A 27682-nucleotide genomic window follows, 5' to 3' on the forward strand; every position below is an offset into this window, starting at 1 on the left:
CCAGACAGTTTCTGCAGGAAGATGAGCCGGGCAGCGGAGTGAAGAATAGACCGGAGCGGGGCGAGAGAGGAGGAAGGGAGATCAGAGAGAAGGCTGACACAGTAGTCTAGCTGAGATATAACGAGAGCCTGTAGCAGTAAGGTAGCCGTTTGGGTGGAGAGGAAAGGGCGGATCTTGGCGATATTGTAAAGGTGAAACCGGCAGGTCTTGGTAACAGATAGGATGTGTAGGGTGAACGAGAGAGACGAGTCAAGGATGACACCGAGATTGCGGGCCTGAGAGACGGGAAGGATGGTCATGCCATCCACGGTGATAGGGAAGTCAGGGAGAGGACCGGGCTTGGGAGGGAAGATGAGGAGCTCAGTCTTGCTCATGTTGAGTTTTAGGTGGCGGGCCGACATTCAGGTGGAGACATCCTGGAGGCAGGAGGAGATGCGAGCCTGAAGGGAGGGGGAGAGGACAGGGGCAGAGATGTAGATCTGCGTGTCATCTGCGTAGAGATGGTAGTCAAAGCCGTGAGAGCGAATGAGTTCACCAAGGTAGTGAGTGTAAATGGAGAAGAGAAGAGGGCAAAGAACTGACCCTTGAGGAACTCCAACAGTTAAAGGATGGGAGGGGGAGGAGGCGCCAGCGAAGGAGACCGAGAATGACCGGCCAGAGAGATAAGAGGAGAACCAGGAGAGGATGGAGTCCGTGAAGCCAAGGTGAGATAAGTTGTGGAGGAGGAGGGGATAGTTGACAGTGTCAAAGGCAGCAGAGAGGTCAAGGAGGATTAGAATGGAGTAGGAGCCATTGGATTTGGCAAGAAGAAGGAACCCTCTCGGGGTTGCACTTGGAGAGTTGCCAGTACTCTACCAGTTTCAGCTATGGGAGGGAAAGTCAAGCAGAGGCCTACCCATGCCATTCCTAGCTTGGCCAGTGGCTAGTGAGTGGAAGGCAATCTGCTACAAGTCAAGACTCCCCCGTGCTGAGCAGCAGCGGCCTGGGAGAGAGTCAAGGGCAGAGACTCAGGTTTACTGGGTGAAAGGAGGCAATGGGAAACCACTTCCGTATTTTTACCAAGAAAACTCTACAGATCCACTACCAGAACAACTGCAATTGGAGGTGGGGCAGCAGCGTGGCTCAACGGAAAGAGCACGGGCTTGGGAGTCAAAGGTCATGGGTTCTAATCCTGGCTCAGCCACTTGTCAGCTCTGTGACTTTGGGCAAGTCACTTAACTTCTCTGTGCCTCAGTTCCCTCCTCTGTAAAATGGGGATTAAGACTGTGAGCCCCACTTGGGACAACCTGATCACCTTGTATCCCCCCAGTGCTTACAACAGTGCTTTGCACATAGTAGGTGCTTAACAAATACCATCATTTTCATTATTATTATGTGTCAATGGAGTCGCTTTGGGTCAGAGACGACTCGAAGGCATAAAACAAGTCTACATTATGCATATGGCATGTTCAGTATTACTTAAATTTCATGAAACCAAATTTCGGGGAAGCTCAGAAGATGATTCTGGTTATTGACACACTCAGTACAAAACAAGGTTTTCCACAGACACTTTTGCTGTGGCTGACATTTTGGTGGCCGCACTCGTTAAAATGAAATGTTCCTCCCTGATCCTTCCCTCTTCAGCTCTGGGAGCTTCCACATTATTTTATCATTTCTGGGCACCAACCTATGGAGGAGGAAGCATCAGTGGTGGAAGTCACCATAATCCTGCAAAAATTCTCTGGTGGTCATGAATGAAAAACCTAGGTCTAAAACTACTCTAGAATATATTGCTTCTTTTGGATTTTTAATCAGTCCTCTAGACTGTGAGCCCGTTGTGGGTGGGGATTGTCTCTCTTTATTTGCTGCATTGTACTTTCCAAGCACTTAGTACAGTGCTCTCCACACAGTAAGTGCTCAATAAATACGATTAAGTGAATGAATGAATGATATTTATTGAGCATTTACTATGTGCAGAGCACATAAATACTGTTGCACCTTTCCTCTAAATTCAAAACCTACTCTAGTATTTCTAGTTTATCTCATTCATTTATTTATGTTAATATTGGTCTGCACCTCTAGACAGTAAGCTTGCTGGGGGCAGGGAATGTGTCTACATTATAAAAATATAATATGTTATATATTGTTACCTATCGCAATACAACTATCGGTTATATTTTATTCTCCCAAATGCTTATAGTACAGTGCTCTGCACACAGTAAGTGCTCAATAATTATGATAGATTGATTTAGTTGGCTACCACATCATTTCTTCAACTGTGTGACATTTTGAAATAACCCAGTAGTATTCCATCAGAAGTTGTCTGACATTCATTGAAACTCATTCCTTTTCATTCTCCATCCCCTTCTCTTCAAGGGTAACCATGCCCTGATATTTTGAGATTCCTCAACTTTTGAATTAAAATTTTCAAAGCAGCTTCAGCTCTCAATTAGCAAAGAATCCATTTTATTAGCATAGAATCCAGATTACAGCCCATAGATTTTGAAAAAGCACCAGTAGAAAACTTCGAAGCAGAATTTCCTTTCATCAATGGCATTTATTGAATACTTACTGTGTGCAGAGCACTGTACTAAGTGCTTGGGTGTGAGTACAATGCCACAGAGTTGACAGACATGTTCCCTGTTCCAATGAGCTTACAGTGTAGAGGGGAGACAGACATTATTAATAATAATAATAACAATTATTGTTGTTATTATTGTATTTGTTAAGTGCTTACTATTTGCCAAGCACTGTTCTAAGCACCGGAGTAGATACAAGGTAATTAAGTTGTCCCACATAGGGCTTACAGTTTTAATCCCCATTTTACAGATGAGGGAACTGAGGCACAGAGAAATGAAGTGGCTTGCCCAAGGACACACAGCAGACAAGTGGCGGAACCGGGATTAGAACCCACATCCTCTGACTCCGGAGCCCATGATCTTTCCACTAAGCCACACTGCTTCTGTATCTGCTTCTGTATCTTCATGTATCTTTGAGATACATAGAAGGTTCTTCCAGGTACCAGCACAGGAGTTTTTTAAGCTAGTATCAAACTCCAACCAATAAAATGATCATGTTAAGGGTAAAAATAAGACAGTTTTGTTCCATTCTTATACTCAGCAGAAGCAAGGTATTTTATGTCTGGACATCCTCCAGCTCCACAAGTCCAGGTACATGTCTAGTGTTTTGAGCATGAGCCATGACCCACTAGGCCTGAGTATAGCTTTTATCCCCAGATTATCAAGTTCATTTATTCAGTAGTATTTATTGAGCGCTTACAATGTGCAGAGCACTGTACTAAGCGCTTGGAATGTACAATTTGGGCAACAGATAGAGACAATCCATGCCCAGTGTCAGGCTCACAGTCTAAACGGCAGAGACAGAAAGCAAAGCAAAAAAGAACAAAACAAAAACAAGACAACATCATCAAGATAAATAGAATCAAGGGGATGTGCATCTCATTAACAAATTAAATAGGATAATAAATAATATATACAAATGAGCACAGTGCTGAGGGCAGGGGAAGGGGGAAGAGCAGAGGGTGGGGGGGAGGCCTTCCCAGACTGAGCTCCCCTTTTCCCTCTGCTCCCTCTACCCCCCGCCTTCACCTCTCTGCAGCTAAACCCTCTTCTACCCACTTTCCCTCTGCTCCTCCCCCTCTCCTGTCCCATCCCCTCAGCACAGTACTCGTTCTCGTCCGCTCAACTGTGTATATCTTCATTTCCTTATTTATTTTGTTAATGAGATGTACATCACCTTGATTCTATTTATTTGCTATTGTTTTAATGAGATGTTCTTCCCCTTGATTCTATTTATTGCCATTGTTCTTGTCTGTCTCCCCCGATTAGACTGTAAGCCCATCAAAGGGCAGGGACTGTCTCTATCTGTTACTGATTTGTACATTCCAAGCGCTTAGTACAGTGCTCTGCACATAGTAAGTGCTCAATAAATACTATTGAATGAATGAATGAAAGGGGAAGGGAGGGGGAGCAAAGGGAAAGGGGGCGCTCAGTCTTGGAGGAGGTGAGCTCTCAGTAGGGCTTTGAAGAGGGGAAGAGAGTTTGGTGGAGGTGAGCAGGGAGGGTATTCCAGGACAGAGGTAGGACATGGGCCAGCGGTCGACGGCGGGATAGGCGTGAACAGGGGACCATGAGGAGGTGAGCGGCAGAGGAGCGGAGTGTACGGGGTGGGCAGTAGAAAGAAAGAAGGGAGATGAGGTAGGAGGGGGCAAGGTGATGGAGAGCTTTGAAGCCAAGAGTGAGGAGTTTTTGTTTCATGAGAAGGTTGATAGGCAACCACTGGAGGTTTTTGAGGATCTGCAGTAATTCCTTTGTCAGCTTCCAGCTTTTGATACACTTGAGGAGACCCATTAAGCTGTGGTACCCCTTGCAAATTCCCATTTTGGTCAGCCTAAAGGATTGTTTACACCTGACCTGCCTTTCCCTACGGCCTTTCCGGATCCCCTGACTCAGGTGAGATTTCCATTAATATTAATAAATAATTTATAATATATAATCTACAGATGTGTACATAGGTTCTGCGGGGTTTAAGAGGGTGAGATAAAAATTGAATGTCCAGAGGTCACAGATACAAGTGCATAGATGACTCATTCATTCATTCATTCAATAGTATTTATTGAGCGCTTACTATGTGCAGAGCACTGTACTAAGCGCTTGGGATGAACAAGTCGGCAACAGATAGAAACAGTCCCTGCCATTTGACGGGCTTACAGTCTAATCGGGGGAGACGGACAGACAAGAACAATGGCAATAAATAGAGTCAAGGGGAAGAACATCTCGTAAAAACCGATGGCAACTAAATAGAATCAAGGCGATGTACAATTCATTAACAAAATAAATAGGGTAACGAAAATATATACAGTTGAGCGGACGAGTACAGTGCTGTGGGGATGGGAAGGGAGAGGTGGAGGAGCAGAGGGAAAAGGGGAAAAAGAGGGTTTAGCTGCGGAGAGGTAAAGGGGGGATGGCAGAGGGAGTAGAGGGAGAAGAGGAGCTCAGTCTGGGAATGCCTCTTGGAGGAGGTGAGTTTTAAGTAGGGTTTTGAAGAGGGAAAGAGAATCAGTTTGGCGGAGGTGAGGAGGGAGGGCGTTCCAGGACCGCGGGAGGACGTGACCCAGGGGTCGACGGCGGGATAGGCGAGACCGAGGGACGGTGAGGAGGTGGGCGGCAGAGGAGCGGAGCGTGCGGGGTGGGCGGTAGAAAGAGAGAAGGGAGGAGAGGTAGGAAGGGGCAATGTGATGGAGAGCCTTGAAGCCTAGAATGAGGAGTTTTTGTTTGGAGCGGAGGTTGATAGGCAACCACTGGAGTTGTTTAAGAAGGGGAGTGACATGCCCAGATCGTTTCTGCAGGAAGATGAGCCGGGCAGCGGAGTGAAGAATAGACTGGAGCGGGGCGAGAGAGGAGGAAGGGAGGTCAGAGAGAAGGCTGACACAGTAGTCTAGCCGGGATATAACGAGAGCCCGTAGCAGTAAGGTAGCCGTTTGGGTGGAGAGGAAAGGGCGGATCTTGGCGATATTGTAGAGGTGAAACCGGCAGGTCTTGGTAACGGATAGGATGTGTGGGGTGAACGAGAGAGACGAGTCAAGGATGACACCGAGATTGCGGGCCTGAGAGATGGGAAGGATGGTCGTGCCATCCACGGTGATAGGGAAGTCTGGGAGAGGACCGGGTTTGGGAGGGAAGATGAGGAGCTCAGTCTTGCTCAGGTTGAGTTTTAGGTGGCGGGCCGACATCCAGGTGGAGACGTCATGGAGGCAGGAGGAGATGCGAGCCTGAAGGGAGGGGGAGAGGACAGGGGCGGAGATGTAGATCTGCGTGTCATCTGCGTAGAGATGGTAGTCAAAGCCGTGAGAGCGAATGAGTTCACCGAGGGAGTGAGTGTAAATGGAGAACAGAAGAGGGCCAACAACTGACCCTTGAGGAACTCCAACAGTTAAAGGATGGGAGGGGGAGGAGGCTCCAGCGAAGGAGACCGAGAATGACCGGCCAGAGAGGTAAGAGGAGAACCAGGAGAGGACAGAGTCCGTGAAGCCAAGGTGAGATAAGGTATGGAGGAGGAGGGGATGGTCGACAGTGTCAAAGGCAGCAGAGAGGTCAAGGAGGATTAGAATGGAGTAGGAGCCATTGGATTTGGCAAGAAGGAGGTCATGGGTGACCTTAGAGAGAGCAGTCTCGGTAGAGTGGAAGGGACGGAAGCCAGATTGGAGGGGGTCTAGGAGAAAATGGGAGTTAAGGAATTCTAAGCATCGAGTGTAGACGACTCGTTCTAGGATTTTGGAAAGGAAGGGTAGTAGGGAGATAGGGCGATAACTGGAGGGGGAAGTGGGGTCAAGAGCGGGTTTTTTTAGGATGGGGGAGACGTGGGCATGTTTGAAGGCAGAGGGGAAGGAGCCCTTGGAGATTGAGTGGTTAAAAATGGAAGTTAAGGAAGGTAGGGGGGCAGGGGCGATGGTTTTAATAAGGTGAGAGGGAATGGGGTCCGAGGCGCAGGTGGAGGGGGTGGCACTTGCAAGGAGGGAGGAGATCTCCTCTGAGGATACTGCAGGGAAGGATGGGAAAGTAGGGGAGGGGGTTGGTGGGAAGGAGGGGAGAGGCAGAGGAGTGACTTTGGGGAGCTCAGACCTGATCGTGTTGATTTTCGTGAGGAAATAGGTGGCCAGATCATTGGGGGTGAGAGATGGGGGAGGGGGAGGAACAGGGGGCCTAAGGAGAGAGTTAAAGGTCCGGAACAGTCGGCTGGGGTGACGGGCATGGGTGTCGATGAGGGAGGAGAAGAAGCTTTGCCTGGCGGAGGAGAGGGCAGAGTTAAGGCAGGAAAGGATAAATTTGAAGTGTGTGAGGTCGGCTTGGTGCTTGGACTTTCGCCAGCAGCGCTCAGCGGCTCGAGCATAGGAGCGTAGGAGGCGGACGGAGGAGGTGATCCAGGGCTGTGGGTGAGTGGAGCGAGAGCGGCGGAGGGAAAGGGGGGCGAGAGAGTCGAGATGAGTAGAGAGGGTGGAGTTGAGAGCGGAGACCTGATCATCGAGAGTGGGAAGAGAGGACAGGGCAGCAAGGTGAGGAGAGATGCTATTGGAAAGACGGATGGGATCAAGAGAGCGGAGGTCTCTGTGGGGCAGTAGCGAAGATTTGCAGGGGGAGGGAGTGTGAGAGATGAGGCAGGTGAGAAGGTTATGGTCAGAGAGAGGGATTTCAGAGTTGGTGAGGGAGGAGATAGTGCAGCGGTAGGAGATGACGAGATCGAGGGTGTGACCGAGTCGGTGAGTGGGCACAGTATGGTGTAGGAGGAGGTCGGCAGAGTCGAGGAGGGATAGCAGGCGAGCGGCAGAGGAGTCGTCGGGTACATCCATATGGATGTTGAAGTCTCCAAGGATCAGAGTGGGCAGAGAGAAGGAGAGAAGGAAGGTGAGAAAGGGGTCAAGGTGGTTGAAGAAGTCGGAGGTGGGATCGGGAGGGCGGTAGATGACAGCGACAAGTAACTGGAGGGGGTGGTAGAGGCGAATGATATGGGCTTCGAAGGAGGGGAAGGAGAGGGAGGGGGGAGGAGGGATAGTGCGGAAGCGGCAACGGGGCGAGAGGAGGAAGCCGACGCCTCCTCCCTTACCGGTGAGTCTGGGGGAGTGGGAGAAGGAGAGGCCTCCGCTGGAGAGAGCGGCGGCAGAGACCGTGTCTTCGGGAGAGAGCCATGTTTCTGAAAAGGCGAGGAGGAGGAGAGAGCGAGAGAGGAAAAGGTCATGGATGAAAGGTAGCTTACCTGTAATAGAGCGGTGGTTCCAGAGGCCACACTTGAAAGTAGCTGTGGGTGCAAGGGGGGGAGGGGGGGAAGGGCGGGGGGAGGGGAGGGTTTGGATGGGAAGGAGGTGGCGGCGCCCTGGACGGGGAGAGGGGGATGACGGGTAGCGGTGGGACAAGAGGACTGGGATGGGGCATGGGTGGGGAAGAGAGAAGGGGGGAGGGGGTGAAGAGGGGGTTTGGTGGGGGGAAGAGTAGGGGAAGGGGGAAGAGGGATAGCGCTGGTAAAGTGGGGTTCTAGGGCAGGAGAGGGGAGGGGGGGAGGAGACAGAGGAGAGAATGGGAAAGAGCTGAGCAAGAGAGGGGAAGGGGAAGGGGAGGATAGGAAGGGGCGGGAGGGGGGAGGGGGGAGGAGGGACATGGCGAGGCCAGAGAGGTGGGTGGCAGCACTGACAACAATAAACAGTAATAAACGAAATCGGTAATATAGCAACATGATACAGTATGATACTATACAGTAGTGCTAATATAGCAACATGTAGATGACGTAGAAGGGAGAGGGAGCCAGGGAAAAGTCAGCTTAATTGGGAAAGATCTCTTGTAGGAGATGTGACTAATAAGCCTTTGGATCTGGGGAGAATTGTGGTCTGGTGTATATGGAGGGAGAGGAAGTTCCAGGCTAGAGGGAGGAGGTGGACAAAGGGTTGGTAGCAAGATATATGAGATTGGGGCGCAGTGAGTAAGCTGGCACTAGAGGAACAGAATGTGTAGGCAGAGCTGAAGTAGGAGACGAGTGAGGTAAGATAGGACGGGATGAGCTGATTGAGTCTTTTAAAGCCAGAGGTAAAGAATTTCTGTTTGATGCAGAGGTTGATGGGCGACAATTGAAGGTTATTGAGGAGTGGCACTACACGGACTAAATGTTTTTGTTTTTTTCTGAAAACTGATCCGGGCAGCAGAATGAAGGATTGGAGTAAGAAAAGACAGGAGCAAGGAGGTGGTCAGCCGGGGGCAGATGCTCCATTCATTCATTGTCATATTTATTGAGCACTCACTGTATGCAGAGCAATAATCATTATTTTAGTCAAAAATAAATGCCATAATAATTTATCATGAAACCTAGTTAAATTGTTCTGATCATTCCTTCCGCAATTTGAAAATGAAAAAGTCAAGCTGGAATAAGATAAGTGCTTGGATCAGCTTTGTAGCAGGTTGGATGGAGAGGAAAGAGCAGATTTTAGCGATGATGTGAAGGTGGAATTTACAGGATTTGTTGACAGATTGAATATGTGGAGTGAATGAGAGATGAGTCAAGGACAATGCCAAGCTTACAGGCTTGTGAGATAGGGTGGATAGTGGAATTAGTAAGTATGACAGGGTTATGTAATGTTTCAGAGGAATGAAGTGTTGCACGTCACTAGTCCTTTTAAATTCAAGAAGCTTTATACTTTTCATTTGGTACTGGAAAAAGGCTTAACAAGGGATTATGTGGAAATCCCCTGTCCTAATTTAGGTAGATTCAGTTCATCCAGATTTCAAATATGCACACATGTGGCCTCCCCATAGATGCGTTCCTATGCCCACTCCCATATGCATATATATACCCTCATGTATGCACATAACACATGACCTAATTAGAGGAATTTCTCCTCACTCTGTATGAATCCACTGATCGAGGTGAATCAACATGAGTGGAATTTCCCATGTGTTTTGACCAGCCAAATTTTCAAACAGAGTAATGATAATGGTCCAGTTGTTACATTGCAATTAATATCAATCATCAGTCAATCAATTAATGGTATTTACTGAGTGCTTACTACCTGTAGTGCACTGTACTGAACACTTGGGAGAGTACAATGCATAAGAACAGTTTATAAAACCTGGTCCAATAGTGGACAAACCACAATGACACTCTGTGTTTGTGCAAATGGTACAAACTAATGGATTTCAACAAGTGACTGAAGGATACCTGAATTTGGCTAGTGGCCTTTGGAATCTGCCAAGTGTTCCTAGGATAGCGGGAGGCAAGGCTGATCAGCTGTCAGCTACTGAGTTTGTTTCTTCTTTGAACAATAACTGCACCAGAGCAGTAATTATTGGTTGGTTTTAGTCAAAAATAAATGTCCTAATAATTTGTCATGAAACCTAGTTAAATTGTTCTGATATTTCCTTCCACAATTTGAATATGAAAAAGTCCCAGCAAGGATGGTTTTTTTCAGTTTATTTCCACTTGCAGTCTTAAGTATATTGGTAAATATGTACTTATAAACTCATTTGCTGCTTTTTTTCCACAAAGGTTCTTTCTGTGTGGGTGAACCCTTTGTTTTCTGATTTAATAACACCAGCTGTAAATTAGAAAAAGAGAAAAAAGTTAGTCAGCATATAAGTCTTCCTGGTCTATGCAACTCTGGAATGCCTCACCTGACCCTGGAGCTTAGATCATGTGTTTCTCTGGAAAAGCGTGCACAGATGACAATGAAATGAGCTGGTACGAAAGTCTGGACAGCCCAGGGATACAAATTAGGCATGTGGTATTTTTACATTAGACCAGTTAGAAAATGTTGCCTGTTTATTTCAATGGTAGTGCTTTACATAGAGGATCAAGGGCCCTCTCCTCCTGTTACCACAGAGATGAAAATGCAGTCTTAGCCAAGGAATTTGTTGCTGATAGTTTCGAAACTAGATCAGGAGGACTGGCCAGAACTTGCAGCATTCCAGTTACATGAGAGGAAGCAGGCATTTGGGGGTTGAGGTTGAGGTGGGAAGGGGGTTGATTGTTGGGTTTTTTTTATTATTTAGCACATTACAAAATTGGTAAAAAGTGAACTTTAGTTCCCTAAAGGCAGTAATGAGACATTTCCTTGTTGGACTTGCTATGATGAAAGCACTGGATAGCATTTAACACTGTTGTTCAGCAGAGATATGTGTTTTAAAAGAAGAAGGATCATGTCTTTGCTATAGTCTCCCAAGTGCTTAGTACAGTGCTTTACACACAGTATAAATCCTGAATCTATTATAAATCCTGAATCTATTTATTATATATGAGAGAGACACACAATACACATGTAGAGGACTTTTTTTGCTATGCTTTACATTTGTTGCCTACAGTTCCAGTGCCTACTCGTTTGTTTGGAAATGGGGTGATAACTGGAGGAAGCTGGGGGGTCAAGGAAGTGTTTTTGTAGGATAGGAGATGCATGAGCACATTGAAAGCAGTGGGAAAGAAACCATTGAAAAGTGAAGAGATTATGGTGGTGGTCAGCAAGGGATGAAATGTGAGGGCAAGTGTTTTGATAAGATGTGAGGGGATGGGGTTAGAGGTGCAGGTGGAGAAGAGGTGGGAGATCTCTTGAGACTTTTTTGGAAAATATGGAGTCTGAGAAAGGCAGGAAGAGGGAGGGACCATATGAGGAGCAGGGAAGATTTGAGAATGATCACATCTCATGGTTTCAGTTTTATCAATAAAGTATGTGGCCAGGCTATTGGGGTAACGAATGTGGAGATGGAGGGGGGGACAGGTGTTTTGAGGAGAGAGTTAAACATCTGAAACTGCTGGCACAGTTAATTGGCATGGAAGTCAATAAAAATGGGGAAATAATGTTGGATGGAAGAGAAGGCAGAGTTAAAGCAAGTAAGGATGAATGAGAGATGAACAGGGTGGGCCTGATATCTGGATTTCCTCCAGCAGCACTCCACAGCTCTTGAAGAGGATCAAAGGATCAAAGGAAATATCCTGTGGAGGTGATCCAGGGCTGTGTGTTAGTGGTATGAGATTGGCGGATGAACAGGGGAAGGTGGGAATTGAGTTCAGGGGAGAGGGTGGTGTTGAGAGCATAAATTTGCGCATCAAGACAAGGTAGATTTGAGTATGGAGACCAAAATGGCATATGATGACTTTGGCAAATTGGAGAGGATCAAAAGATTGGCAGTCTCTGTTGGAGAACGGGACAGATTTTCAAGGAGTGGCTGTGAGGGAGAGGAGGCAGGTGAAGAGGAGGTTGTGGTTGGGTAAAGGAATTTCAGAGTTGGGGAGTGGGTGAGAGATTGTTCAGTGACTAAAGCCGATGAGATAGAGCATGCGTCCAAGTTGATGATTGAGTGAGGTGGATTGAAGCAGAAGGTCAGTGGAGCTGAGGAGTGAAAGGAAGTGGGCAGTAGAAGGTCATTGGGAACATCCACATGAATGTTTAAAGTCCCCAAGGATCAATGTGAGTATGGAGAAAGAGAAACGGAATGTAAGAAAGGGGTAAAAATGGTTCAGGAAGTTGCAGAAGTCTGAGGGTAGATGACCTTGACTAGTAACTGGAGTGGGTTGTAGAGGTGGATGATATCGGCTTCAAAGGAAGGGACAGAGAGAGATGGGGGAGGTAGGATGAATCAAAAGCACCATTGGAGAGCAACAAGTAAGCCAACTCCTCCCCTTTGCCCCATGAGGTTTAGGAGTGGGAGTAGAAGAGGTCCCCTCTGGGGGAGTGAAAGGGGAGACAGTGTCAGTTCACAACTTTCCAAACGTAAAGGGACAGATTCAAAACAACTAACTATATGTGAGACTTTGGGAATCAAGTGCGTTCATGAAGCTTTAGTTGCTGGCTTTCCTAAGAAAAACTGTGGGATGTTTATGACAATGGGTCTTAAAAGTGATGTGACAGTAGTGTCCATGAAGTTTGTGTCAGTAAATTGCTATATCATTCTCTTCATTATTTTTTGCAAAAGGGCTCAGCCTATATGTTTTTCAAATCTATGGTATACATAACAGCAAAACGTTCTTGGGACATCATTATTTTTCCATTTCATAACCCAATAAACTAAATCCTTTCTGGGTTATGCCCGCATTTAAATAACTGCTTTCTCTTCCCAAAGTGTTTTGCAAACTTAATCCATTTGGATTAGCTGTATGAGCTAAAGATACCTGTTCATCCTTGAGAGATAGGTTTACTTTTTTGAGCAAATGTCCGTTCCTTTCTTTTTCTTCATTGTAACAGCACCTCTCTTCTGAGAAAATTGACCTTTACAATGGGATTTAAAGCAAAAGTGTTCATTTGGAAAAATCCTATTGTTCCCAATGAAATGGGAGAATTTACCCTCTTCCTATGTAATTACTTCTTTCAGTTTTACTCTGCATCAAGCACGTACAAAAGTGGTTATCACTACAATTCTATTCTGTTACTGTTTTGTACATTAATAGATGCTCATAATGTGTTTGAATTTAATTGATTCATGTAGTATTTTGTCTATTAGGATATATTATAGTATTAAAATCTGCTCTTTGATAAACAATTCCTTTATTTGATTTTTTTAAAAATTTCAACTTCTTTTTAAGAAATGAAAAGCTAATTAGCTCTCTGTGTGAGGCAATTTGCGAGTATATGGTAAGCACAGGTTAGAATTAAAGAGAGATGCTTACTTATAATGATTATCAGCGAAACTGATGTGATAAATTATGATTAATGAGAAAATTAGCAGTAGATGGTGTCAATGAATTTGCTTTGAAAACCGGATCTAAAAATGGATATGGAAGGTCCTGAAGAGCTGCTTTCTGCCAAATCTGGTGGTTGTGTTTAATAGCTTTTTGAGGAATGTTAGTTGTTAGAGGAATTATATAAAAGATCATAAATCTGAATCTCCAATACATGGGATGGGGAAAATAGCATGTTCCACACATTGTTCACCTGTTTCAGCATGGAAGCCTTTACCATTCTATTGAATATAAATTGATACATAGCCTCTGCATTTTGAATGTGTCAATAGTAAAATGGTAAAACCAGGGACTTAAAGTGGAAGCCAGAGAGGGAATGTTATGGATGCTTTGCTGAAATGGAATGCTGCTCATATAATATGCAAAAGCAAGGAACTGACAGAATCTGTGATTCTTACTAATTGCATCCACATTACAGAAGAATTTTATAATCCTGGCACTCCTGACATACTGTACTGTTTTATATGGCAAAAATATTTCCCTTTTGTAATGCCAAATAAAGATATCTAAGGAGGGATTTGGAGCATGTCAGTTTGGTGAATAAGGATTGGATGAATACCATAATTATGTCCCTGGTGCTGGGGTGAATGCAAGGTAAACTACTGTTCAGATATGGTCTCTTTCCCACTGCCTGGATAATCCTGTCCTGCCATTTGATGTTGAATATGATTTAGAAGTAGCGCTGGTGACACTGCTCTAGCAGCTTTATGTTTTCTGAGAAGACGGTACCTCACAGCCACACAGAAGGTACAGAGCTTCATAAAACCTCATCTTGGCAAAGAATCTATGCCCTGCTCAAGCCAACTCGGCCAGTCTGTGGAAATCCATGTCAGCCTGAGTTCTTTTCTTTCTACTTGTTTACGTTTGTTGAAGAATGGGCTGTCTAGGTATCAGAATTCACTTTAAGGTCTGTGCTGCCCATGAACATCTTTGGTTATATCTAGCTCTTCTCAGACTTCAACTCTTTGGTTTTCTTTTGTACCTACTGTCAGTGTAGAGTACTGTTCTGAATCAGCAAAAGGATTATTCATAATTTGTCTTCTTGGATCTGTGCCTCAAACCTACAGTGCTCCTTTTGCAAAATCATAGGCAAAAGCAACTGTGACTGTAAATAGAAGAGAGTTTGTTTCCACTAAATGAAATGTTTCAATGGGTGGGAAGAGCTCCAAAAAGTGCTCACAACTTCAAAATTTTATGGTTATAAAATGCCTTTATGGTGAAAATATCTAGTACGTTTCAATTAATTTCAGAGGTCCATTCTTAACCATGTCTGAGCATAAAACGTTTCGGAGATATTTACTATTGTTTGCCTCTGCCTGTCTGTGATGTTTGTCAGTATTCTGTTGTTCAGTGCATTTCCATATCTTGTCCAAAAAGCTGGACATTTGCCATTGAAAGTTTTCTGTATATACATATATATATATATATATATCAAGTGATTCTATTCTATTTAGTTGCCATTGTTTTTACGAGATGTTCTTCCCCTTGACGCTGTTTAGTGCCATTGTTCTTGTCTGTCCGTCTCCCCCGATTAGACTGTAAGCCCGTCAAATGGCAGGGACTGTCTCTATCTGTTGCCGACCTGTTCATCCCAAGCGCTTAGTACAGTGCTCTGCACATAGTAAGCGCTCAATAAATACTATTGAATGAATGAATGAATGAAGTACAATCTCAGATTCCAAACAAACCTGTGTGATTTTTAATCACTCAGTTGTGTGTATACTAATTTCTCGGGAGATAGAATACAGTGAAATGGGAACACGCACTTCTTGCCCACAAGGAGCTTGCAGTCTAGAGGTGGAGACAGACATTGAATAAATTATGGTATGGAAAATGGGAGAGTTCTAAGGATTTGACCATTTGTGCTATGGGACTGAGCGTGAGATAAATATCAAAAGCCCAATGGGTGCAGATCCAAGTGCATGGATAATGTAGAAAGGAGGGCTAAGTCAGGGAAGGCTTTTTTGGAGATGTGATTTTAGGATGGCCTTAAAGGTGGGAAGAGAGGTACTCTGTTGTATACGACAGGGGAGGGAGTTCCAGGTTCGAAGGAGGAAATGGTCATGTTGCCAGTGAGCAGGTTGTTGTTAGAGGCATGAGGTGTGCAAGTTAGGTTATACAGATCAGCACAGAGCCATTTTCAGTGCCTCTTCATAATATTATGCACACACACATACACACAGACATATCTTCAAAACCACCTAGATCAGGGCAGTAAAACTGTAGCTGTCACTTGCTGTGTGGCTCATGCATATATGCTTTGCTGTTTACATGCAGTGAGTTGCAACTTACTGATGCTCCATCCCTTTTGGCAGTAAGCCCAGGAGAAAAATAGTGCTTCACCCAACTCCTTCCTTGCTTCCTCTTCTGCATGCCTCTGCTCCACACCGCCTGGAAAACCTGCTTACCATTCTTTAGTTATACTTACGACGTACATAATCCAGTCAAATGACTTAATAGTGAAAGATGAGTTATGTGTGTGTAACCATTCATTTTCAAAGGCGATACTACTGACAGTGAGATCCTAATAACAGAGAGGATTAATGCACAACCAACCCTCCCCCGCAACTTAATTGCCCGTATTCACACAGTTCCTTGTCACGCAGGGTCCACCTATTTTTGACCCCACCTCTTAAAATCCTGATCTTCATTAATGCTTTATTTGAAATGGGCAACATCATTCCGATTGCTGACCACCAAGCTAGTGTGTCGGCTGTGGTATCCATCAACGTTGGTCTAGTTGATTGAAGCTGTGCTTCACCATGTCTTTAGTTCATTCTCCCTTCCTGGCTTACGTGTGCCACCCTTCAGTTTTCTACACTTTACTGCTCTCATCCATTCCCCCTATGTAACCTACCCAGTTGGCATTGCTTCAGTGCTAGTGGGCTGACTGCATTCTAGCACTTCATTGTGGATAATCCTGTCCTGCCATTTGATGTTGAATATGATTTAGAAGTAGCGCTGGTGACACTGCTCTAGAAGCTTTATGTTTTCTGAGAAGACGGTACCTCACAACCACACAGAAGGTACAGAGCTTCATAAAACCTCATCTTGGCAAAGAATCTATGCCCTGCTCAAGCCAACTCGGCCAGTCTGTGGAAATCCATGTCAGCCTGAGTTCTTTTCTTTCTACTTGTTTACGTTTGTTGAAGAATGGGCTGTCTAGGTATCAGAATTCACTTTAAGGTCTGTGCTGCCCATGAACATCTTTGGTTATATCTAGCTCTTCTCAGACTTCAACTCTTTGGTTTTCTTTTGTACCTACTGTCAGTGTAGAGTACTGTTCTGAATCAGCAAAAGGATTATTCATAATTTGTCTTCTTGGATCTGTGCCTCAAACTTACAGTGCTCCTTTTGCAAAATCATAGGCAAAAGCAACTGTGACTGTAAATAGAAGAGAGTTTGTTTCCACTAAATGAAATGTTTCAATGGGTGGGAAGAGCTCCAAAAAGTGCAATGATTGTAGAATGCTACTAAATATATTCATTACAGGCAATTTCTGATTTCATTTTTATCCATAGTGGCTGGTTCTGCATTAGAGAAGGCAAATGGCCACATAAAGAAAAAAGTCCTGACTTAACAGTTTTCCTAAAGCCTGAAACATCGCAAACTCATTCTGAATGGAAAGGGTGAGATCATTAGTGCTGGCTATGATCTCATTATATACACCTCAGTTATAAAGTCATTTATTTACAGCCTATATAGATAGATGCATTTTGTCATTGTGTCCTTAGAGGATAAATCCTGTGTGGCTTAAGAATTGGGCTAGTTGACATTTCTTGTCTTTTCAAGTCCACCCACTTCACTCTTTAACAGAGGAGCTGTAGTGAAACACAAAATATCTTTTTTCTTTGTATATTCATAATGATAACAGTGATAATAGTTGTTGTACTTGTTAAGAACTAACTGTTCCAAGCACTGTTCTGAGCTCTGAGGTAGAGTCAAAATTATCAGGTAGGAAACAGTTCCTGATACAGTTCCTGTCCCACATGGGGCTTCTGGTCTAAAGAGGAGAGAGAACAGGTATTGAACCCCCATTTTACAGATGAAGAAACTGAGGCCCAGAGAAGTGAAGTGATTTGCTCAAGGTCACACGATAGGTAAGTGGTGGAGCCGGGATTAGAATCCAGGTCCTCTGACTCCCAGGCTCAAGCTTTTTCCACTAAGAGACAATGCTTCCATGTTCAAGCAGTGAGACTCCCTTTAGCTATAGGTTACTTTGGCACCCATTCTTACACTGAGCCATACTGAGCAGGAAAATTTTCTTGTGGCCACTGCAACATTGTCACTCACACACAGAAAAATAGATTTATTATTAAAAATGTATCTGAAACCCAACAAGACTTCCAGCAACTTGTCTAATGTCTGTCTCTCTTTGCTTATTTGGAACAGACTACATTTGTAGATGTATGAAAAGCACTTCTGGTGGTCACAGATGAAAATTCATGAAATATCTAGAGAGGACTTGGAATAAGAGCTAAGGCACTAAGTTTGAAGCAAAGTGTGGAGTGCTGTGATTTGAGACTGCCCTTTTGACGTAGCAAAATGGCCCAATTTCTAATCTACATTTAAGAAGACTTCTCTTCCTACCCTAATAAATACTCACACTTCAATATTAAAAGTTCACAATAGCCCTCTCTTTCCCTATGATTCACAGTATCTCTTGCTTCCTCCCCTGCTCCTTCCATCTTGCACTCCTAAAGGTCAGTTAGTGAATGGAGAGGTGTGAGGAGAAAGACATTTAGTGGAACAAAAGGTCTCAGCTAAATGAGGAGCTGCAGGACTAAGCCCACTTTGACATCCAAAGACAGAGCTGGAGAACTGGACACAAGTCATTGCCAGTTGTCAGTCAATCAGGTACATGGATGTCAGCATTCCTGGGTAAGCCGAGGGTGGCATAGGAAAGAGAATTCTGATGCAAGAACGTCCGTGAGCTTTCCTATTGCCCACGAAGCACAATCCCCACTAAGATGTTTGATTTGTGCTCTTTAGGTTCAGGACAAAAATAGCATGCATCAATCAAGGATATTTATCAAGCCCATACGGCGCCCAGAGGACTGCACTAAGCAATGCCTTTAAAACTCTTCACAAAACTCAGATATTGAATCATGGTTCTCCACACCAGTCCAATTTAAACTTTAACAGGGGAAGTTTCAGCCAGCCCTAAGGAAGAACTTGACAGTCTAAATGTCTGCCCTCGGAGAGCTTGTTTTTCCTTGTCATTTGATTTATTGTATTAAAGATGCTCACTTTTCAACCTTCAGTTTTGATTTCTTTTATGAATAAGCAGAGTTATCCTAAAATGTAGGGATTCTGTTTTAGCAAAACTTCACGCAAAAGAAAACTTGCGCTCATGGAAATATTTCAAGAAATCAGATTTTATAGGATTTCTTATCTGTCACACATCGGAGTGGGTGTAATGAACTATGACAGAAATATAGCCTTTAGCTTGTTGTGGCGATGACCAAGAGTTAGCAGTATAGACTGTTTGATTGTACTTCTGTCTGTTGTCTTACCCACCCACAAGCAACAGAAGCTACTACCAATGGCTTCATCTTGAAAAACAAAGGGCTGGGGGGAGATGCATGGGGGAGGGGATGTGTGTGTATATGTGTGTGTAAGCAAGGTATAAATCTTTAAGTTGAGTATAGATACACAGGGAAGAATTTGGCTCTCATGAGCACTCCATTTCCTACCAAAGAGTGAGGTGAATGAATTATTCAGGGCAGACTGTCTGATTGGAAGTAGAGTGTCTTGAAGGCCAGCTTCTCACTGTGTCTGAGTTATTCCAAGAGTAACATATGCCCTTAGGAACACACATGAACTCTTTTAGGCCTCCAGGGACCATTTAGTCAATTATTGCTGTAGAGCACTAAATAATAGTGGCTGGCCAGTTAAAAAGCCACCTGTCATGAAGGCTAAATCTAAAGGAAACATTGTCTTGATTGTGCATTTGCGGCATTAAACTTTGACTTTCTCCCAGATTTCACGTTAGCCAGAATTAACCCCAGGACAAGTACAGTTTAGGGGAACCTTAGTCACTTTGTAAGGAACAGTTTTAGGTCTCTAGTATAATGTTCTAGGAAATTCTGTTGAAGTGCATCGTACCTGTCCAAGGTCCTAACTGACACCTGGGAAAAGCCCATCAGTGAACTTCGGTGGTCCAGCAAAATGGATGTCATAAATAAATCAAGACATCAATCAATCACTGATATTTGTTGAGTGCCTATTTTGTGCAGAGCACTGTACTAAGTGCTTGGGAGAATAAATTACCACTGGAAAACATGATCGATACCCTAAATGTGCTTACAGTTCAGTGGACAATTTAGAGCCTAATGCATAAGTCTACAGAAGTCTTTCAAACATATAATCAAGCCATCACTATTTCCTGTCAATTCTACCTTCGCAACATTGCCAAAATCCACCCCTTCCTCTCCATCCAAACTGCTACCTACGTTAATGCAAGCACTTATCTTATCCTGCCTTGATTATTGTATCATCCTCCTTGCTGACCTCCCTGCCCCCTGTCTCTTTCCACTCCAGTCCATACTTCATTTGGCTGCCCAAATCATTTTCCTTCAAAAACGGTCAGACCATGTTTCCCCACTCTTCAAGAAACTCCAGTGGTTGCCCATCCACCTCCACATCAAGCAAAAACTCCTCCCCATTGTCTTTAAAGCACTTAACCACCTTGCCCTCTCCTATCTAACCTCGCTACTTTCCTCTTACAACCCAGCCCACACACTTTGTTCCTCTGGTGCTAATCTTCTCATGGTACCTCGATCTCATCTGTGTCACCACTGACCCCTCCCTCTGGCCTGGAACGCCCTCCCTCATATCAGACAGAAAATTTCTCTTCCCACTTCAAAGCATTATTGAAGGCACATCTCCTCAAGGAAGCCTTCTCTGACTGAGCACTCTTCTCCACTTCCCCCACTCCCTTCTGCGCCTTGCTCCTTCATTCATCCTCTCTCCCCCACTGCACGTATGAATATGTCTGTAAATGTCTGAAATTTATTTATGTATTTGTTTATTTATTTATTTATATTAAAGTCTGTCTCCCCTCTAGACTCTGAACTCGTTGTAGGCAGGTAATGTGTTTGATGTTATATTGTACTCTCCCAAGAGCTTAGTACAGTGCTATTCACACAGTAAGTGCTCAATCAATATGATTAATAATTATAATTATAATACAGTCTAAATCACTTACATTTTAAAGCATATTTTGTGCATGTGCTTATTTCAACTTCCATCTTTGCACACTTTCTAAATATTGGGATGGGAAAAAACAAAAATATTAGGATTCACTAGTTTCCATTCTAGGTAGTCATTTTTTATCTCTTAGGCCATTTCAATTCCTTTTTATATAGGTCTCTGAACTTCTGAGCCAGTTTGCATTTATGTAGGTGTAGACATTTCCTATTTAATTGCTTTCCTTTTGGAAAATACATATGACATTATTAGTTTCACTCTTAAAATCTGAAGAACTTTATTATAACAGAGAGCACCTTTCAAAACAAATCTTGCTATTTAAGGAAATGTTAATCAGCTAAAAGAAACAAAGCCAATTAATTCAGGCTGTTAGAGCTATGCCCTGTGCTCCACATTTCCATGTTATTCACATGATTATTTTGAATTAAATTAAATGGGGCCTTTGATTTAAATGACCCTCTCTTACTTGAGCTTTGAAAAGCATACAGCTGACCTATCCAATCGGCAGCTTTTCTACCATCTTTTTCATGGCTAGTAGTGGTGGTATTAAAAGGTACTCTCATTGATATCTAATGATTTCTTAATGAAGTGAAGTATAGAGTGCTTTTTGACCTCAACCCAGCAGTTCAAGGGAAGTTAAAAATAGCTTTGTAGTTTTCCTTGAACATAGCTCTGCTTATTAACATTAGAGCAGTAATGGTATAGTAATTTTATTTTCCAATAAGAGAATCCAGCACCTGAGATCTATGTTGATGTCAAGAAATTGACAACATTTAGTACCTAGATACTTCGTGTCACATTTTAACAACCTCATAAAAGGTGTAATCTAGTAAATCCATGTGGGGCTGTAGTCAAACTGTTTGTGAGGTAACAGGCAGATGGAGCCCAAGCTCTTATTTTAATGAACACATCATAAGAATGCACAATACTGGAAAACAGGCAACTTCATATGGAACATGACTGGCAAGTTCTGAAATAACAGCCATGTTTCTCCTCTGACTCATGTGCATGCTTAGCCTCTCAACTACTTTCCATTTAGAAAATAGATTTTCTGGGCTTTAATAGTAACTTAACCTCTCCAGCACTCTGCATTAGCTAAATTAAAGATCAGACTCTTCAACTTGCCAGAATCGCCTTGAGCAGAAATGCATTTTGCTAAACCCTGCTTTGTCAGGTAAAGCCAGATAACAATGGCAGGCAACTGTAGCAATAGCAAAAAGGGACCTATTTGAATCCTGAGAACTGGTGAGTTCAACATCTGCAGATTTCAGTTCCTCCCTCTTTTCTGTACTCTTTACCTACCATCAGGTCCACAATGAGTTTTTGGAGTGGTAATATTAAAGCAAAAAATTCCATGGCTCTTTAATCATGAATTTCTTTGGTGTATATATATTCCACAACCCCTTCTCCCTCTCAGAATAATGAACCCCATGTAGAGATCTAATAAGAGGTTACTGCTCCTCAGCTGTTCGGCTAGTATCATTTTTAAGCTGGGAGAAATAAAACGGAAGACATACCTCTGGCTTCACTGACATTTGGAATGTTGGCTCCCCTCTCCAGCTAGGCTTGACTTGATTGTAGCCACTATATCAATTTAAAACCTTAACAACTGGAATAGAAGACACAGGGTAGCACAGTCAAGATTATGTTTATGATACAGCAATTTACTCTGGGCCAGGCTGTGCCAGAGCCTGTCTAGCAATGTCTCTTTCCCAGCCAGGGTTTGCAAGTTAATACCAAATTAAAGCAAGTCCAAGGCTACAAGAATCTGTTAAAATCCAGATATTGTTCACACTGGGAAAACAGCGTGGCCTCGAGGAAAGAGCACGGGGCTGGCAGTCATTGATTCATTCATTCATTCATTCATTCATTCATTCAATAGTATTTATTGAGCGCTTACTATGTGCAGAGCACTGTACTAAGCGCTTGGGATGAACAAGTCGGCAACAGATAGAGACAGTCCCTGCCGTTTGACGGGCTTAAAGCCTAATCGGGGGAGACGGACAGACAAGAACAATGGCAATAAATAGAGTCAAGGGGAAGAACATCTCGTAAAAACAATGGCAACTAAATAGAATCGAGGCGATGTACAATTCATTAACAAAATAAATAGAGTAATGAAAATATATACAGTTGAGCGGACGAGTACAGTGCTGTGGGGATGGGAAGGGAGAGGTGGAGGAGCAGAGGGAAAAGGGGAAAAAGAGGGTTTAGCTGCGGAGAGGTGAAGGGGGGTGGCAGAGGGAGTAGAGGGACGAGAGGAGCTCAGTCTGGGAAGGCCTCTTGGAAGAGGTGAGTTTTAAGTAGGGTTTTGAAGAGGGAAAGAGAATCAGTTTGGCGGAGGTGAGGAGGGAGGGCGTTCCAGGACCGCGGGAGGACGTGACCCAGGGGTCGACGGCGGGATAGGCGAGACCGAGGGACGGTGAGGAGGTGGGCGGCAGAGGAGCGGAGCGTGCAGGGTGGGCGGTAGAAAGAGAGAAGGGAGGAGAGGTAGGAAGGGGCAAGGTGATGGAGAGCCTTGAAGCCTAGAGTGAGGAGTTTTTGTTTGGAGCAGAGGTTGATAGGCAACCACTGGAGTTGTTTAAGAAGGGGAGTGACATGCCCAGATCGTTTCTGCAGGAAGATGAGCCGGGCAGCGGAGTGAAGAATAGACTGGAGCGGGGCGAGAGAGGAGGAAGGGAGGTCAGAGAGAAGGCTGACACAGTAGTCTAGCCGGGGTTCTATATCCCAACTCTGCCATTTGCTGTGTGATCTTGGGCAGGTCACTTAATTTATCCATGCCTCAGTTCCCTCATCGATAAAATGGGGATTAAGACTGTGAGCCTTATGTGAGACAGGGATGGTTTCCAACCAATTATTCTGTATCTAGCCAGTGTTTAGTAGAGTGTCTGGCACATAGAGCTTAACGAATACCACAATCATTATTATTATTACTATTGTTTTTATCCTTCATTTTAAGATGGAGGTTAAAGAACAGAATTATAGCCTCAAGCTTCATAGTGTCTTGAACTTCTAGTCATTTGCTGATTTCTGTTTGGTCTCGGGACAGAATTCAGTTCTATCTTAAGGTGTCAGCCATTACTTTCTTTGTACTGTGAAGTTGACAGCCTTCAAAATAGACTCAGCAGACATGTCAAATGGCAAGCCTTCAGTAGAGGTGCCAGTTCAAAGCAAACAATCAGAGGATCTGAAACTAATTTCCCCGTTGCAATGTCCATGAATATGCGTGTTCTTTTAGAAATGCTCAATCAGGTATAATGGAAATAAAACCAATAATGATAGTGTAGCAGTGAACTTGATGGTTTGCATTCATTGGAAAACTGGCAACAATCCTATGTAGAAGGAAAAGGGAAAAGGAGCCTTCTTCTGAACCCCCATTCAGTCTCTAGTCTCCTCTGCCTTGGCTTCTAATAGCTTTTATTCTATAGTTGAAGAGCTAGAGGAACGAGGTGTCTGTATTGGGTCACAGGAGGAAGTCAGAAATGTAAAATAGGAGTAAGCGAGTTGATTAAGTACTTTAAAGCCAATGATAAGGAGATGCTGTTTGATGCTGGGGTAGATGGGCAATCACTGGAGATTCTTGGCAAGTGGGGATAGGTGGAATGAACTTTTGTATAGAAAAATGATCCTGGCAGTAAGAAGAATTAAACTGATCTATTGAGTTTTCAAGAAAAGCATACAGGAATTTTAATTGCATGATTAGATATTGAACTTTTGGTATTGACAAATAAGTGTTTTTTAATTGACTGGCCATGTTCACAAAATTTGCATGAAGAATATGAGACTTTTTATTCCACCACCATTGGTTTTGTATTTCCTGATGTAAGCAGATGTAATATTCTTTTCTGTCACGGATAGTACACAGTCTGTGTTCCCAACTCTGCCTCCGTTAATAATGTTGGTATTTGTTAAGCGCTTACTATGTGCCGAGCACTGTTCCAAGTGCTGGGGTAGATACAGGGTAATCAGGTTGTCCCACGTGAGGCTCACAGTCAATCCTCATTTTACAGATGAGGTAACTGAGGCCCAGAGAAGTGAAGTGACTTGCCCACAGTCACACAGCTGACAAGTGGCAGAGCCGGGATTCAAACTTGTGACCTCTGACTCCCAAGCCCGTGCTCTTTCCACTGAGCCACACCGCTTCTCTATTAATACTCCTTCTCTATTAATACTCCGTAAAGTATTTTTTGTACACTAATATCACAATACATTCCATTTTGAATCTCTTGGAAAACAGGAATATTTGGGGGGACCCAAACTGGGTATGCAAACATATTGTGGAGCAGTCAGATACACTTGTCCCTGATTAGCTATAGTCCATAGTAATTCGAATTTGGGTTGTGCTAGTGTATATAAAGATACAATAAAACAAAATGTTAAGCACCCTGCCCCTAAGTGTGGAGCATTGGTGAATGTTGATTAGAAATAAGGTGAATGACTTAGAATAGTGACTTCAGAATGAGTATGATACTAAGAGAAGTGAAAGCAGTCCAGGTAATATGTAAAAAGGCAAATGTAGAAAATGGGGAAAAATGTGACTAGTAGCATAAGGTAATATGGGCATGCAAAGTCAAAGTAAAACATGTATATATTTATGTATGGAGTAGAAAAGCAGTCACTGTCTAGCTTCTTTTCACTTTAATGTGAGTTAGAAAGCTTGGTTTTAGGGAGGCAGTGAAGTTTGGCTCATCTGACTTCCTGGGTTTAAAGGGTATCTCTGGCTTCCTTATGGTCTTCCAGAGTTTCTCTGAAATGTCACAATTTTAATAGCTAATGAGGGCTCCTTTCTGGCCATACCCTGATAGCAACATCAAACCACGAGCTGTGATTTTATTCACTTTGATTGATGAGCTCATTTTGCTATAGAGGACAAATTGGATTTTTTTTTACAATGGTGATAAAAATTAATGTGCGATGCTGCTATTCTGATGGTGTTAGATACCTGCCTTAATACAACCAAGAAAGCATTAATAGATAACTTGACCCTTTCAGCCTCCCCCCTTACTTTTTTAACCGATCTTCAAAAGTAATTACAGTTTCTTCTTTGAAAATTTTATTTTGAAATACTTTGTCTCATCCTGAGTTTTGTGTATTTGGTATGTTTTTCTCAACTGTGTCTCTACCTTTGATTTGATTATGCTGTTTCTATTCTTGTTTCAGCACCGCCGAGGTTTACACGAACCCCCGTTGATCAGACAGGGGTCTCTGGAGGAGTTGCTTCATTCATCTGCCAAGCAACAGGAGACCCAAGACCTAAAATTGTATGGAACAAAAAGGGAAAGAAAGTCAGCAACCAGAGATTTGAGGTATTAGGTCCATTGTTCTGTTCCTCTGAAAAACATACTCCTTCTAACTTCCCTTGTCATCTGGCCAGTTTATTTATTTGGGCCTTTACATGTCAGAGACATTAATGAAGCTCCGTGTGGGGGATGGTTCTCTCTTCTATGCTTTTATATACAGGGAGGGAAATCTTGGCCCACTGTCTAAAGTGGACTACTCAGGAAGAAACTCTTACAGTGTGCACTCAAAAAGACTGAAGCCATCCTAAAGAAATCATTTTCAGAAATACCAGGGAAGAGATGAAGGATGGGTATTGATGGTAGATAGTGTTTCCTGATCATGACCTAGAAATTTCCTGGAGCATTTTGATTGACTTCTTTCCGGGAAAAGTAGTACTGCTGTAGATCAGCTCCTATAACGATGATTAAATATGTGATGTCTCTAGGAATGAGTTAGAAAAGGCTCCCTAGAATATAATGAGGGCTGATCTGTGATTTAAAATTTGCATAATGGAAGTGGATATACACTGAGATACTATTCAACTTTCACCTGGCCCTGCCAATTGCTGATTGTGTTTAATGTCACCTAAATAGCTGATAAGTTTTTGAAGTTAAATTCAGGATTTTGCTGAAGGAGAAGAGTTGTTAGCTTACTAGCACATCAACAACTACTTAAATTAAGGAGCTAATCATTATTAAGTTATAGCCTGATTATAAAAGATACTGCATGAATTAATACTTTGAAAACTGAAGCACACATTTTAATTTTTCCAGCCAGATTTTAAAATAATGAAATCATAATTCATTACAGACATTATCAAATAACCTACAAGGGTATTAGGTTTTAATGAAAATCGGGCCCAGAAAATGTCTCCTACTTATTTGAAAAACAAAGAGAACATTCATTTCTTGTGAGTGTACTAATCTTTTCTTCAAGCACCTTTTTTAAGTGTTTAAGTGCTGTCAAATTATGCATTTTTAATCATATAAAGCCTGACAACCTGCTTTCCAACTAATATGGTTTCTTGCAGGAGATCTGCTAATGAGGACTGAGTGATTACAATGTGAAAAATTTCTTCCTAATAATTTAGAGCTCATTATATAGTGCTTTAATGAAAGGTACACTAACATATCCGGGAGGAATTTTTTATAACAGCAATCTACATCATGAAACCCCTCTAAGACTGATGAGAATTTATATATATATATATTAATATATATATAAAATGTTTAAGGATACAAGGTAGCAAAGTCATCTGTGTGATATTTTCTGATATTTTCCTATATATATATATATATATATATATATAATAATGTTGGTATTTGTTAAGCGTTTACTGTGTGCCAAGCACTGTTCTAAGCGCTGGGGTAGATACAAGGTAATCAGGTTGTCTCACGTGGGGCTCACAGTCTTAATCCCCATTTTACAGATGAGGTAACTGAGGCACAGAGAAGCTAAGTGACTTGCTCAAGTCACACAGCTATGTGACAGAAGCAGAATTAGAACCCACGACCTCTGACTCCCAAGCTCGTACTCTTTCCACTAAGCCACGCCACTTCTCTTTTTTAATCCTGTAGTAAAACACACAATTGGTATTTTTTTCTATTTCAATGTAAACTTGTTTCCCCTGAACATTATAATGTCCTCTTGATCAACTGTTACATTGGGCTAACCATGAGCAACTGAGCTGCAGCGAATGCAGAATTTCCAAAACATAATCTTTGAAGGTATGGCATAATTGCAGAAAAGGCAGCCAGAAGACTTCTTAATCATATCTTTTGTGTGTTATTTTTGATGTTTATTACTATTAAGAAAGCACTCCTGTTAATTGTAATCATCCTGGTGGTGCCTTGATTTCCCCAAATCACAAAGCCTTTGCATTTCCTTAATGGCATTGTATTTTTTATCCTAAATGCTGGGGGATTTAGGTTGGTCTGTGAAAACATTTTCTGCTGGTAGAAACAACCTTCTTTTACAGCAATGACAG

The 27682-nt window shown here is 43.0% G+C and overlaps 1 protein-coding gene and 1 non-coding gene across 43 annotated transcripts in view; both read left to right on the top strand.

Moving 5' to 3' along the window:
* PTPRD (protein tyrosine phosphatase receptor type D) overlaps positions 1-27682 on the top strand; it is a 1860044-nt gene that overhangs the window by 1536803 nt on the left and 295559 nt on the right. For 24 of the 42 annotated variants that reach the window (XM_007655602.4, XM_029056270.2, XM_039910767.1 and 21 more), the window contains one exon: positions 25576-25721. In XM_007655602.4, the coding sequence (XP_007653792.1) occupies positions 25576-25721 (146 nt within the window). Of the gene's footprint in view, positions 1-25575; positions 25725-27682 lie in introns of all 42 variants that reach the window. The other 18 variants (XM_029056273.2, XM_029056261.2, XM_029056268.2 and 15 more) reach the window with 1 other exon arrangement.
* On the top strand, positions 815-952 carry LOC114808628. Its single transcript, XR_003756472.1, has one exon. It is a non-coding gene; the product is annotated as a small nucleolar RNA SNORA7 (small nucleolar RNA).

The sequence above is a fragment of the Ornithorhynchus anatinus genome, chromosome X5 (genome assembly GCF_004115215.2).
Source record: "Ornithorhynchus anatinus isolate Pmale09 chromosome X5, mOrnAna1.pri.v4, whole genome shotgun sequence".
NCBI lineage: Eukaryota > Metazoa > Chordata > Mammalia > Monotremata > Ornithorhynchidae > Ornithorhynchus > Ornithorhynchus anatinus.